Source organism: Gopherus flavomarginatus, chromosome 25, assembly GCF_025201925.1.
Source record: "Gopherus flavomarginatus isolate rGopFla2 chromosome 25, rGopFla2.mat.asm, whole genome shotgun sequence".
NCBI classification, from domain to species: Eukaryota; Metazoa; Chordata; order Testudines; family Testudinidae; genus Gopherus; species Gopherus flavomarginatus.
Genome location: NC_066641.1, coordinates 11641778 through 11656669, shown reverse-complemented (window position 1 = coordinate 11656669; position 14892 = coordinate 11641778). Strand labels below are relative to the sequence as shown.

At 48.0% G+C, this 14892-nt stretch overlaps 1 protein-coding gene across 2 annotated transcripts in view; it reads right to left on the bottom strand.

Annotated features, from left to right (window-relative positions):
• LASP1 (LIM and SH3 protein 1) overlaps positions 1 to 14892 on the bottom strand; it is a 54420-nt gene that overhangs the window by 32435 nt on the left and 7093 nt on the right. For both annotated transcript variants that reach the window (XM_050935345.1, XM_050935346.1), the window contains exon 2: positions 13895 to 13989. In XM_050935345.1, coding sequence (XP_050791302.1) covers positions 13895 to 13989 — 95 coding nt within the window. The remainder of the gene's footprint in view (positions 1 to 13894; positions 13990 to 14892) is intronic.

The following is a 14892-nucleotide window of genomic DNA, read 5'->3' as shown; positions in this document are numbered from 1 at the left end:
AATCCTTTGTGAGTCTAAGGCAGGGAGTTACTGATTTAGAGCATTGGCCCTAGCCAGTCACCCACTCACAAAAGTCATTGCTTCCCAGTATAAAAACACAGGAGCCTGTATTCTTGGAACAAGGCAGAAAGAATCATCTCATATACATGAGAATCAGTAACAGAAACAGGCAGCAATAAATTAAACCTTAATGAGAAAGCACAGGGTAAGCAGTCTTGGTTCAGCAACAGAATACAAGGCAGCATGCGTGGGAATGACAGCTCTGCTCTCTCCCCCTCACCATCTTCGGGGCTTCACAGGGAAGGCAGGTTTTTCATCACATGCCATCGGAGGTCTCCTGGTGGGGTGGCGGAGAACCATGGTGTATTCCTTGGCTCAGAGGGCCGAAATCAGAAACCAAGAAAGGAGTGTAGTGGCCAGCATCCCTGTTCCAGCCTTCCCCATCAGCGAGGCCCAGTCTTGGCAGATGAGGTCCCCATCACTCATGTTCCAGAGGGAAGAGACCCTGCCTTTTCCTTCCAAATGCACAGCAAGCAACCCCTCCTGAGCACCGACGTAGTTAGTTTGGCACAGACAATCCAGTTGCACATGGAACAACATGTTCCACTGCATCTCCTTCTGGGCATTTGAGTCTCCATGTGGATATCCTTTAAGAAAAGGGAGCAGCATCCCCCACACATCCAGTCAGTTTCCAAAGAGACTGCACTACGAGATTAACAGCAGTGCACATCTATAAGCCAGGCTTCTATTCTCAGGGCCCATTTCCAGGCAACAGAGCAATGCCACAGCTAGACCGTTAACCTCTGTCTGTGCCGTAGGTTAAACCTGACTCCTGGAATACTGAATTCTTCAGACCTAAACTGGACTGGATGCCCCATCTCACACCCCCAAGAGGGCAACTGGCTAATATTTGCCCTGATTAGCAGAGTAAAAGACCCAGGTGAGAGTACCTTGGAAATTCAGGGGAAGATTCACTTTGAGGTTAAGTCTAGACTGTAATACAAGGCACTGCATGGGTTGATGTACTCCCACTAGTGCAGCCAAGGATAGCTGTGTAGACCGGCTTCAGTACAGGCTAGCAACTCAAGTAGGTGCCTAGAGCCCCTGCTGTGTTTGTACAGCCTGCACTGATGCATCTACAGTGCTGCAGTCATGTCTCAGATCGCAGGGGACATCCCCTAAGAGGAAAAGCCAAACCAGAAACCTTCTGGTTCCTTTCTGCAGGTCTTCACTGCAGCTAGGAGTGAGCCTCCCAGCCCAGATAGACAGATGGGCTAGCAGTGCTCGAGTAAAATAAAAATAGCAATGTGGTGGTGGGCTCAGGGTCTCAAGGCCGCCCTGCTGCTACATGGAAGAGGAGGAACACTTTCCCGGGGAAGGTTTTTAGACACAGGCAGCTGAGAGGGCAAATACAGAGAAACTTAAGTCTAGTCACTGGGACTAACTGAAAGGAAGTAATTAGTCTCACCCACCCTCAGAGGTGAGGTTTGTGTAGAGTCTGCTGCTAAGTGATAGTAACTCGACAAAAATACTAACCTTTCAATGACAGACACAGCTGATACATCCATTTAAGTCATTATCTTTACAACTACAGTGACATGGAGGCAGAAGCCTGGGTTCCACTCTGACTACCAACTGCATGTGGCCTTGGAGCAAGTCACTTTGCCTGTAGGGAAGAGGAAGTATTGAAAGAGACTTCGCTTTGTCCGAGGCTCTGAGTGTGCTGAAGGGGCAGGGTCTGAAGAGGGGACTGGAGGTAGTGAATTGAGTCTCAAGCATGAAAGCCATGCAGGGGTCGTGGAACGGAAGTTGTCTGGTGCCACGCAGAAATGCTGCTAATTCTGGTGTAGTAACTACAAAACCTAGGGGCAGTAAGAACAAAGCGAGATAAAGCAGGGACAGCGAGGATAGGAGATGACCTCCCAGCCTGGTGCACACCTGTGTCTCAGCGGCTTTAGCAGCAATGCAGGTGCAGACAGATTTTAATATCGGTTCTGCTGATAAGGAGACAGCCCCAACAGACAGAGGGGGATTTGCCTCACACTTCAGGGCTCTTGGATGGAGGTTGTCAGTAGCTGCTGAGCCTGATTAGAGTTTAATGAATTGACAAATGGGATACCCCCCCTCCCCAAATCCCCACCACAGGGGGCTGCTGTCAGATTAAGGGAATGGTATTTAAATATGTGGGGCAGAGAGAGACATGTGACCACATAAAGCCTCAGCGCTCTCAAAGCAGGATCTTCCTTCTCCAGCCTTGTTGTTCAGGTCCAACAGAACAACACCCCCTTTAATCTGGCTCCCTGGACCTAGGGTGATTACATACAATGGGAGAGATAGTAAAAACCTTCCCCAAACCCCATGCAAGCCACACCCAACATAATCAGCTCAGATCTAGGAGGAGAGAGAGGACAAGTACACTGCTCTGGCAGGGAAAGAAAATCCCCAACCTGACCTGCTTTCAGATGCTGCCAGTCCTGCTCAAGCAGGAAATTAGACCAATGCAGTTGTCGTTGAGAACTCTGGTTTCTGCACCCAGCAAGAAACAGCACAGATCCCTTTGTGGGCTGTCTGTATTACATCTACATATATGGAGAGTCCCCTGCCCTGAAAAGTTCCTCTCTTAGTAAAGAAGATCTCCTCCTAGGAAGCAAGATTGCTACAGAATCCCACCCTAGCCCATAAGACTTCCTATAGGAACCTCTGTAGGAGGTCCATAAGAGGCTACCAGTAGCTCAGCTGCATCAGCATAGACAAGGCTCTGATACATATATGATTTTTAAATCATGTCAAAGTAAAACTGGTCAGAGCTATGAAAGTGCACTTTGACTCTACTCTGGCTCTTGCCGAGTTCTTAAAGTGCTATCAACATGAAAGTTGGTTTGCTGCTGTTCATTCAAATCCTAGGATTACTTCAAGAGGTTGCTACATTTCCTGTTTACTTTGTACATTAAATGCACTTTGACTTGCTGGGTTTGCAATTTCCCTGGTACAATCAGTTTCTCCTAGCTTTCACCCCACCACAGGCAGGGAATTCACACTGGATCTTACAGAGCCATCAAGAATTGACAGTAGAAGTCAGCTCCAGTCCAAGACCTGAGGCTCCTGAAGTAGAGATTGTAAACCAAGCACCTCCTAAGGCTACAGGAAAAGACTTTCCAGTACACTGAGCAGAGGTGGCCATCTCAATTTCACCCTTCTCTTGGGTCAGGTTTACTGGCAACTCATGAACCAGAGAAGATGTGGCTGGGTTGTTTTTTCCTCCCCCCCAGACCCAGGACTGGCAGTTTGCAACACTTGAGTTCAAATCAAGCTTGCTCTCACCAAGGCAAAAGATTTGTAGTCTGTCCCTTCTTCAGGTCAGACCTGCCCTTTAAGACCAATGAGGACTTCAATAACTCAGACATAGGTTAGGGGTTTGTTACTGAAGTGGATGGGTGAGATTCTGTGCCCTGCGTTGTGCAGGAGGTTAGACTAGATGACCGTAATGGCCCCTTCTGACCTTACAGTCTATGAATAAATCAGGGAGCAGACTCCCAAAGGTGGAAACTTGTTCCTTGCCACCCAAGATTCTCAAAAGGCATTTGGGAACTTAACTCATTGAAATAGATGGGAGTTACATGCCTAAATGTTTTTTTAGTATCTGGGCTGTCCATGCCGCTGTTCAAGCTGAGAAGAGACAGTGTGAAGATTGTTCCTACCATCATGGCCTCTACTAGACTAGAACATTGTATTAGTGACTAGTTCTAATGTGACTGGTCCATATAGCAAAGTTGGTAGAACCACAGTTGCTGGAATGGGATTTAAACACCAGCATCGCTGGTGCCTTGGACAGATCTGAATAGTAAGGAGGGATGTGGGTAGAGTGACCAGATGTCCTGATTTTATAGGGACAGTCCTGATTTTTGGGTCTCTTATATTGTCTCCTATTACACCCCCACCCCTGTCCTGATTTTTCACACTTGCCCTCTGATCACCCTAGTTGTGGGGTTTAGTTCCCCCACTATCCATGAACATCTAACCCCCAGCCTGCAATGCAGCATGCCTTCTCTCTAAGGGGACAAGTCACCTTTTCCCAGCTGTATTCAGGCTTCAGTAAGAGTTAAACAAAGGAAGTAATAGACTGTGGAGTTTTGGCAAAGCAGAAAGACACAACCCCCCTTTCAGAGAGCTTTCCAGAGCTGCTAATTCTTGGGAACAAAAAGCTTTATTTTTGAAAACCTGTTTATTTTTAAAGACATCTCCTCCCTGCTGCAGAGGGCCTGCAAGCTTCTAGCTGCACCGGGAGCGGCTGCTTTGGGGAAGGGACGTCAGTTCCTCAAAAGTATTCTAGGGAGAGGCTGCTGAAGTGGCTACACCAGCTCTCCATGAGTACAGCAGAGCAGTGGACATTTGCAGCCTGCCTAAGGAACTGGATTCAAATTAGGTAGTTGAGACAGGCAGCTAGGAAGTTGAGAGTGAAGTTTCATTCAATGGGTCTCACTGAGATCTCTGCCTTTTACCTCCCATCACAGCCCCCTCTTGGGAATTAGGGCCATGGCACTAGGAGTGGGTATTCTGCAGCAGACTGTTCTCCACCAACTGCTGCAGGGAGCACCTGTGCCTCTCTTCGAGGGAATGAATCCCCCTGCCCCCCTTCAGCGTGGCAGATCCAGCAATATTAAGGCCAAAACAGGATTCTTCCTTACACACGTCAAGTGAAAGTAAGTGTTTTCTAGGCTACTCAGACTGGTTCCTGCCCCTAGGAAAAGAGAAAAAAATATATCAAGGGACTTTCCACTGGGGTGCGAGCAGACAATGTGCTGGCACCACATCACGGGAGTCCCAGCCTGCGGTGATCCTGATGCATTTAGGGGCTACCTGGCCCTTAGTCTCCTGGGCAAAGGGCACAAGCCTCCCAGTCAGGTAGGAGTTACACTGCTCTGCCAGGGTGGCTCAGACAGCTCTGTAGCTAGTACAGATCAGACCCCTTTTAGAGGAGGATGTATTCCATAATTTTGGAGAAAAAAAAAAGGTAGCCCAGGTGAGGAGTCAGCTCTCACCTCCACAGCTTCCAGGTAGGCCTTCAACAAACTAAGCCAAGGAAAACTGCCTGCAAGAAGGGGCTTCACAATCTCAGTCTCACCCCACTCCCCTTTCATCATTTGACTGACAATATCAAGCTGTGCACACCCAGTTGTCCCCACACAGGGAGATGTTGTCAGCCTGAGCTGAGTGAATAGGTGGACCAGAGCCAGGAGTGAGGGCCCCTCCATCACCAGCAAGCCTCTGAGGTTACTTATGGGAACAAAATGGGAGCTGCAAAGAAGTCGGATTTTTCCAGGAGTTGTTTTGGCATCAAGTGGGGACAAGGTGGTTAAGCAAGATCTAGGATGTCAATACACTCTCACCTCAGCAAGGTCCAGAGGAAGGGATGGGCAGACCGCAAGAGGAGGAGTTGCAAGTGGTTACAAGGAACTGCCAGGTCTCCTGCACTTAGTTCCACCACTGACATGCTGTGTGGCCTTGGGAGAAAGTTGCCACCGTGTTTCAGTTTCTCCTTGCCTAAGAAAGTAGAGGCCTCACACGATTGGTGTCAGTGTTCAAGGGCTTTGGGCCCTCAGGAAAAGGTGCCTGATCAGCAAAGCCTAGACTGTGAGCTCCTTACAGACAGGAGAAAGGCTGCGGCTCAGAGCATCTCATAGTACTGTGCTAACAAGCTAGTTCAGCCAAGCCAGCACATGCATCCTCATTTAAAAAAGAGGGGGTTGTGATTGGAGGGTAAAGTGAAACCTGCCCCTCAATCTTTGCTATGCCTTAGTCTTGTTCAGCTGCCTTCTCAAATTGCCACCATGCTCCTAGCTGAGCCAATGGTCCATAGACATATGGGCCCAGTGCCCTCAGCTTACCAACCTGGGAGCTCTCCCTGCAGAGGAAGGCTGCTGAACTTCTCTACTCCCCATCCTTTTGCTAGAGCAAGTGCATATGGCTCCCCTCCCAACGGCACCGACTGTGTCATGAGACACTTTCCCTCTAAGGAGCCAGCAGCAGCAGGTTAGGCCATAATCTCTTGGGCAAGGCCACCATAGGCCTGAGACCGTTGGCAGAACAGTCTTGCCCCACCAAAGCCAGGGAGCGACTTGGGTGCAAAGCAACCCGCAAGACAAGCTGGGCTTCCCAGTGCTGCTTTATTGCATTTCAACAATGTCCTTTAGATAGCGGCCGGCTGCATTAGTGACTCAGGTGATTAGATGCCCCATGAAAGAGAAACAGATCTGCTAGGGGAAGTTATTGAGTAGGAGACAGAACAAGAGCCTCTGACAACTACCACTGTTATGTCAGTCAAGATCCCATGCCAACTCTGCTTCAGCTTTCAAGTTTCTTCCCACAGAGATGAGCAAGCCCAAGCCCTCCTCCCCCAATTATGCAGGGAGGTTAAGTGCATCGATGCTAAGGAGGACAAGCAAGAGGCACAGAGCCAGTCCTCCAGGTGGCACCCACTGTGCAGAGAACTAATGGGTCTGGCAGCTGGGGCCAGTGGCTTTATCTGTGAGAAGTCTTGGCTCCATTGAGAGCACTCATGGGCTTCAACCAGAGAAAATCATTCCCTGAGACTTCTATAAAGCCAATCCCAGAAGCTCCTAACCACAAATTCAGCCCACAGATTCATTTAGAAGAGCATCTGACTGCCACCTCTCCCCTCCACCCTGAAGCTACTACACCAGAAAACCCCCACTCTGAGCTTTTGCTGCAAGAGGAGGAGGGGAAATCTATTATTGTTTGTATCCTTCCAGTACTCTGCCACCTCACACACTCAGAGCCAGGTGTATCGGGGTCCTTTCCCCACAACAACAGCAAATGGGGGTGCCAGCTCTCATTTGCAAGAAGACAGAGAGCATTTGTTCTGAGCCACGTGGCTATGCAAAGCTGTGTACATGACTACAGAGAGACAGTTACTCTGATCCAGGAACTCGGCAAAAAGGCATCGCATAAACACCTGGACTGTGTCCCAGCCGCACAATTCCTCCCTGCCTCCCCACCCCCAGCTTGGAAGGGTCACTTTGGTGTAATATGCTGCTACCAGATGGAGCGATTAGGAGTGCCAAGAACAAAGACTGTTGGCTTGTTTTGAAACTCAAAGCGGTTCTGCTTTTGCCTGCCACTTACTAACTTTTTCCAAGAGAGAAGTTGGCCCAAGAGGTAACAGCCAGTTGGCTCTGAATGGAAAGAAAATTACCAAATTTGAGATTTTCTTGAGAGGGAATCTCAGTCAAGTCTTTGCAGTTGTTCCCTGCAATCAAAGAAAGTTTCAGCAATAAGGACACTGGTCAATTGCTTGATGCAGTGTTATTGCAGTTCTGGAGTACTGCCTAGGTTGATTCCCCAGCAATCATAAGCAACCGCTGGTTCTGTGTATTGTGCAGCAAGGGTAGCTTGATTCTGTAGTGAAGTGACAAGGTTTCCAGGACAGGGTGGGAAACTGGAGAGCCAGGAGAGGTACTACATAGAGCAGCCCACTTTCTTCTTTGCAAAGGGTTGGAGCCCCAAAGAAACATGGAGATCAGACAAGTGCAGCAGGAGTGACATAGCTCTCCACAACACCTTGCGTAGCATACCAAGTGCACACATCCTGAGCTCCTTGTGGGCGAGAAACAGCCTGTTTGGTGTGGTATAGGGGGGAGGGGAGGCCAGGACCAGAATAAGTAGAGCAGTCCAGTGCTATGTTTTCCTCTGAGTGCTCAGCACAGGAGGGCACTCAGGCCTTTGAAGGATGACTGCAGTGACGGTGAACAGAAGCGGTGTCAGCGACAGAGCCATCTCCCCTGTGTAAGTTCAAACAAAGGATGCTGCCTTTTTAAGAAGGCTGGTCTGCAGAGAGAACTGCTGCATCCTCTTCCCTGGGGGGAAAACTGCTGAGTAACTAGGCCATTCACTTCCTGCCAGCTATTCCACAGCATCCAAGAAATAAAAGCAGCTAGCTCTGTGGGGTGCGTACAAGGCAGAGACAGACAACCCTTCTGATTAGCCACATTCAGGCAGGCAGACTCTGCCCTGGTGGATGCATGTTTGCACTGGGCCTCTGGCCAGGTCTGATGTAAAGGAGATTGCTTAGCCTGTTATACCAGGATAAGCCCACATTTGCACCACTAACTTCAACCAAGATCAGGACCTGGCCTAGTATCTTTTTTAGAGTTAAGATGCTCTTCCCACCCTCAGAGGAGCAGGGCTGCCCCAAATATCAGGACTGTCCCTATAAAAGTTGGGACATCTGGTCACTCTAGTTCCACTGCTGAGAGCAGAGGGAATTTAAGAGGTGCGCGGTGGAAAACTGCAGCCAGTTACAACAGCCCCAGCAGAATACCCATTGTGGCAAATGTAAGCCGGGCCTTATGCTGCAATGACACCAAGCCTATGTACTGAGAATATGTACATTAAGTATGAGCTACCTGAAATTGCTAGGTCTTCTGCACAGAGCTTTAGGATATGCTGGATAAGAGGGGATATGATGCTAGTGTCACTGCAGATGCCATCCAAATTCAGGCCTTGGTTGCTAACGACAGCAGGAACTGCAGAGCCTAGTGCCCAAGTCCCAGCTCTGCAGAGGGAGTTCTGCTACCTACTTTATATTATATGGGCCAAGCAGCTGACTACACTCAGTCCAATAATGCCACTGGCTTCCAATTTGTTTCAGGAGTAGGGGTAACACACTTGTTTGAAGCTGCCACTCAGGGTCTTGCTTCAATCTTCCCGAGAGACCTGATCTTACCCTGCTTACCTGAACATGCTTAGACCTGTGGCGTATATTCAGCCTTGTTGACAAGAGCCTTCTCTGCAGTTCTTGCTATCCAAACAAGCATTTCTGTACCTTCCTTTAAAATTCCAGCTGAAACCAGCCCCCTCGCATCCCACCTGGCCTATGTCTCTTCCATTTGTGTTACGGTATTTAAGTCTACAGAGCTTTTTGGCACCCAATTTGCATGAGACACTACAGACTAACACAGGATCGGCCAAACCTGCCAACAATGAACAGCTTGTGTTAGTTGCTCTAGTACTTTGCATCAGAAGTCAATGGAGAAAGATTTACAAAGGAGGTTTAAAAAAAAAAAAAAAAGACACTCAAATGTGCTGGGAAAATAAAACAAAGTAGAATCACAAGCCTCCATCGCTGTGGGGAGGGGGAGGGGAAGAGTCAGAGGGCAGAGTTGAACAGCCAAGCTTTCTTGGAAGGCCGGGTAGGGATTTATTACAGGGCAATGTCAGATAGCAGTAGGAAGGCGGCTGGGTTTCCTCCTTGCTTTCTTGAAGAGGGAGGCTTAGGGGCTGGCAAGAGGCCAGCACAGAGACAGAGGAAAGCTTATGTTAAGGCATGTTTGGAAAAAGGCAGCCTCTCCTTGCAGGTATAAACGTTGCTTTTCTTCCTTCTGAAGATCTAGAGCTGCAAAGGGAACAGTTTATCATTGGTGGAGGCTGTTTAGAAAGGGTGGGCCCTATCTGGCCTCTCCCAGTGCCAGAGACAGGGTCATATGGAGGCAAAGCTCACCTTCCCTGGCCACTTCCTCCTCCTTCTCCTCCCCAGAGCACCCTGAGAAAGCTACATGGCTCCAGCTAAAGGGACATTAAAGGGAGAAAGTGAAATCAGGAAACAAAACAGCTGAATGAAATGTAAGACTAAGACATAAGTGGCTGGAGCCCAGATTCTGTGGTGATTGGTGCCTTAGATGTGGGCTGCTTCTGTCATTTCTCTGGTACTCAGGTCTTACATTACCATTGTATCCAGTCACCTCAATCCTTATGCATTGATCCTTGACACCCTGGTGAGGTACAGAGGGGCTATGAACCCCATTTTACAGACACATGACTGGAGGCAGAGATTAAGTGACCTGATCAAAGACACACATTTGTGGTGGAACAGAGAACTGAACCCTGGTCTGACTAGTACAATTCCCATTACCCCAATCAATAAGACAGACATTATGACAGGTGAGGGGCACCAGTCTTAGAGTTGAAGGCCAGAGTCTGGAGGAAGAGGATAGATTCTGCAAGTTACCAGGTCAGTCACTATGTGCTGTCCCCACATGACATGCTGCCTAGTCACTAGCAACCCAGAACAGCCCTAGGGCAAACCTCAGAGCATTTAAAACAACCAGGAGTTCAGGCGTTTACAGGAATCTCTTGGGCCGTGATGAAACAGCTGTCTGATGTGGGGCTCCCAACTGGAACCCAGCCACACAGGACAGAAACAAAGGTTCTTTGAGCTTGAAGTAAAAGCTTTAGGACAGTTAATTGCTTTGTTCAAGCCTCTGCATCCATCCTTGATGGACAGAAAGCTGCCTCTTCTCCAGAGACCATCTCCTCAAGTCACCAAAGGGTTAAGATAGCAACTCTGCATCACAGGGAACTCAGTTTCTCAACCCTTTCTGCTCGAGAGGGTTGCGCACACTCCTTGGAATCTCAGGAATTTCCCACTATTATCCCCACTTCCCTTTCACCAAAGGCAGAGGGAGAGGGCTCTGGGCCCTTCCTTCTGCTTGGAGCTAGAGAAGCACTCCAGGTGCAGGCTCTGATTCTCACCTTCCATTCCCTGCCTCCCTCCCCCAACCCCACAAAAAAACACCACACACACACCCCAAACATGCCAGGAGACAGAATGGCTTCCATGTGTTTAAGACAGAGGATATCAGCCTTGAAAGATCAGTTAACCCTAGACAACAGAATTTGCCTTTTGAGGTTTGGCTAGACCCATGTCTGTCTTTGAATCATGCACATTGGGACTCCCAGAAAGCAGACCCTCATCTGAGCTGATCAGTCCCCACCAGCAGAGCTAGGACTCTTCCTAGCCACAGCACTTCAAGAAGAGTTCTGGGAGGCCATGAAATCAGTGGCAAGATGATCACACACTAGGCCTCTAGACCCCAAGGGTCAGGAGAGGGCTCAGCCCTAGAAGTGGGGACTATTCAGTCTTTGATCCAAAGGAATCAACTATTCATTGCTTTGAGATCTTGTAAAAAGACTTACAGGATCCTGTATCTTGTACTGTGTTGTGCTGGAAAGCGCCCAGCTCTTCACAATGCTGCACTGACACCAAATAAAATGTGGTGAGGTCCTACCCAGTTTTCTTTTGTCCCTGCCCATGAAAGACCTGGCAAAAGACTGGGGAAGGTTGCTCACTGGAGACACGCAACAAGCACACAACCCTTGAATCCAAGTCAACATCCATTTCTACACCAGTTTAGGCATAAGCCTCAATCATCTTTCTGCCATTTGGAACTGGCTTGTCAAAACTTGCTCTGTAGAGCAGCTAGCCATCCAGGATCTCATTATATGAGCATCCAGCTTCTCTAGCCAGAGATAAGATGTTTGGGATGAAACTCAGTGCTGAGATCCAGCAGGCATGTCAACTGCTGAACACACATCCTGTCCTGTGTGCCTGCGACAACCTAGAGCCTTCCAGCTTACCAGCAAGATCTCCAACTCACAGCTGGTCACTGTTGTGGCCTGTTAAAATCAGTAACAGAAATTCAAGGTAAGAGCCTGCAGGACCCAGATTTGATGGCATTGAACAGAAAACATTCAGGGCTGGCAATAAATATTGTTTTCTTTGGCCTGCAGAAATGAAACATATTGGTGCTACAGAAGTTTCCTGTTCTGCCTACATGTTGGAGCCAGAATTGGAAGGTGCCAGGACATGACCTGTGCATAGCCAGAGAGAGTTAAGTAGCAAGTGACTCAGAAAAGAATAAGGATAGCTCAGTAGTTTGAGCACTAGCCTCCTAAACCCAGGGTTGTGAGTTCAATCCTTGAGGGGGCCACTTAGGGATCTGGGGCAAAAATCAGTACTTGGTCCTGCTAGTGAAGGCAGGGGGCTGGACTCAATGACCTCAAGGTCCCTTCCAGTTCCAGAAGATAGGTCTCTTATTATTATTATTATTTCCTCATCTCACTGTAGCAATGCATCTCAGATAATCAGAGCCTCTAGAGATCATGCTCAACATGCCTGGGAGCCAGGAACTGCAGTAGTCCACTCCTAGTTCTAACACTAACTCCTGTGGCCTTGAGCAAGTCACTTAACCTCTGGCTGTTAACACTTTTGGCAAAGATTTTCTTCATTGCTGGAGTCCACGGGGTTGTCGGTAGTCCGGGGAGCACTATGATAGAGGAGCAACAGCAGAAGAAAGTTTGACAGCACACCTGCTGTAGCAAGGCCTGCACCTCAGTTCTACCCTAACCCCATTTGATAGCTGGGGCAGAGGGGAAAGAGGAAGATACTCACTTTAATCCTGATTATAAAGTATTTGGTAAATGGAACAAGCTATACAAATTAAGCAGTATTAGCTTAACAGCTCTTAGAAAGAGAATTACTTGGTATATGTAAAGCAGCAATGAAAAATCCCATAGTACAAGCTGCTTTATAGTCATTACGGAGACATGTCAAATTAACAGTCAAATTCCTACCTATGAATTCAATGGGAGTAAGACTGGCCCCAATGATGCAGGAGCCAGCTGTATATTGCTACCACTATAACCTTAGACATTAAACTGATTTGTCTATTCATTTAGCTTTTGCACACTGAAACCAGAATGATCAGTCTCGTGTGCATCAGTTTCACTCTCCCCTGCAGAGATTTAAAAATCCAAGACAAAGGGAGACTGAGGATTATGAACAGGAAAAGTGGTTTACAGTAGAGCTTTAAACATGGTTTCACCAAAGGATTCACTTTGTTTTGATCCAAAAGATTAATCACTTGTAAAATATCATGAAGATTAAGCACCGGAAATGTTAATGCTTGCTAGTGTTCTATTATGAAGTATCCTGTACTCAAGTCCTCTTAAGAGGAAGACAACACTCCCTGCCTACTGAATTAAGTAGCATGACTACAGGAAGAGGAATGGAAAGTCCCTTTTGACAGAAGGATTGAGAGTAAGCAGTGATGACCAATCAGAAAGCTAACTTTGTGCCAATCCAGAAGGGACAGTGAACAAAATGGCCCCAGATTGAGGAGGTGGAATTTGTGTATTTGATCAAAGCCCTGGTGCTAGAAACTCATTTCCTGTGAAAGCACACACACGGTCAGAGCTGTGCTCTGCTTTCAAGTACCTCTCTGCTCTTCCTCCTTTATAGCCTCACTGCCCCTTTCATCTCTCCCAGGTACTTTCAGTCCCTGTTACCACAGTATCTGAACACCTCACTCTGGTGTACTTATGACATCCTTGTTATGTAGGAGAATGCTATTTTCCTCCTCATTTTACAGATAGGCAAATTAAGTGACTTGCCAAAGGTCATAGGAAGCCTATGGCAGTGCAGGGAATTGAAACTGGATCTCTCAAGACCCTGACCAGCACCCAACCATCCTTATTCTTTCCTCCCCCAGCTCAGCATGGTCCAGACTCCTTCCCTGAAGGCGTTTTGCCAACACCACATAGATCAGCACAATGCATCCTTGTGATACATGGGAGAGAGTTCAAACACATTCCCCCAAGTTAGAGCTACCCTGTTCAGAGGTCTTGACTTGGCATTTAAGTCAGAGAGGAGGTTTGCTTTCCTGTCTGGAGTGCCCACTGTGGTACAGACGATAATCTATCTTGTCTCAAGTTATGCATCTTTGACAACTCCGTTTATAAAACTTTGAGATGGGACTGGGCTCTAACCCTCATCCCCCTCAAATAAGAGTGGGGGCATCAGGAATGGCTTTCGGTGCAAACATTCTGTGGGAGCAACGGGGAAGCGGCTTCCAGCATCAAGAGACCTTAGCCATGAATGTCCCCTGCATCTGCTGGCAGTTGGGAAGTGTCTAAGCAAAAGTTCAAGGTAGCCAGAAACCAAGTCCTACAAAGTTTTGCAGAGCCAGCACAGCCCGTGAAGGACACTTCCAGCATGGCACTCTCGAAGGCGTTATTAGAATGAGGAGCAGAGACTTACGCATTGCAATACGGCTTCTTCTCATAGCCCTTGTAGTTTTTCATGTTTAGGGTCATCTTGCAGGTCTCGCAATGGAAACATGCTTTATGCCAGAACTGCAAATAGACAAACAAGAGAACAGTTAACGGGAGACCTTTGCAATTTTAACAGCACATGATTCCTCTCCTCAGATAGGATGTTCCTCAGAGCAGCAGGTCTGAGCCTCTTTTCTGGAACTCAATGGCTCCTTCAGCTAACACATGATCTTTCTGAGAGAGACTTTTCAAGGCAGAGATTAGATCAAATGTTCCTACCAGCCTAGGACCCTGGGTTCACATCAGGGAGACCAGGCATCTTTACATACTAACAGGAAGGGGAAAAAAGGAGGTATGGTTTTTAGTATTGTGGTTGCACAGTATGAAATATTCCCTAACCATGACGAGTTTACAATACAAATACACTAGACAAAGCAGGAGGCTATAATTTACTGGCAGCGTGAACAATGGTTTCCAAGCTCCATGTTAGTGCCATCTTTAATTTTGTGCCAAGGGGGGTTGTTACTGGGAGGGAGTTTGCTAATCAGAGAGACAAAAGGGAGAAGGCACATTAATGGGAGGGGAGAAAGGCCATGAGGAAAGAAAGAAAGCAGGGGGAGGGGAGCATGAAGGGAGCAAGGCTGAAGTGAAGCAAGTGAGGGAGGCAAACAGAGCAAACAGATTGTCTAGAAGAACAGAAAAGGAGTGCTAAAGATAAAACTCAGCAACCCAAGGGTCCCTGCTCCTGGTGCTTGCCTCTGCTCCCACTGGCTAGAGGTATGGATGCACCCCTTGCAGCAAATTTCTTCCCTGAGCTCATATGGTTGGGCAGAGACAGAGCTACTTGAAACCTGGCAGGGGAACCCTCACCCCCCTTGGGGGTTACCTGGGATCAGCACCCCTCCCCATGGCACAGCTGCACCTGCTGCAGTTGCTTTTCTCTGCTCCTACAAGCAGAGTGAGTGGCCCCCCAGAAAAACCCTG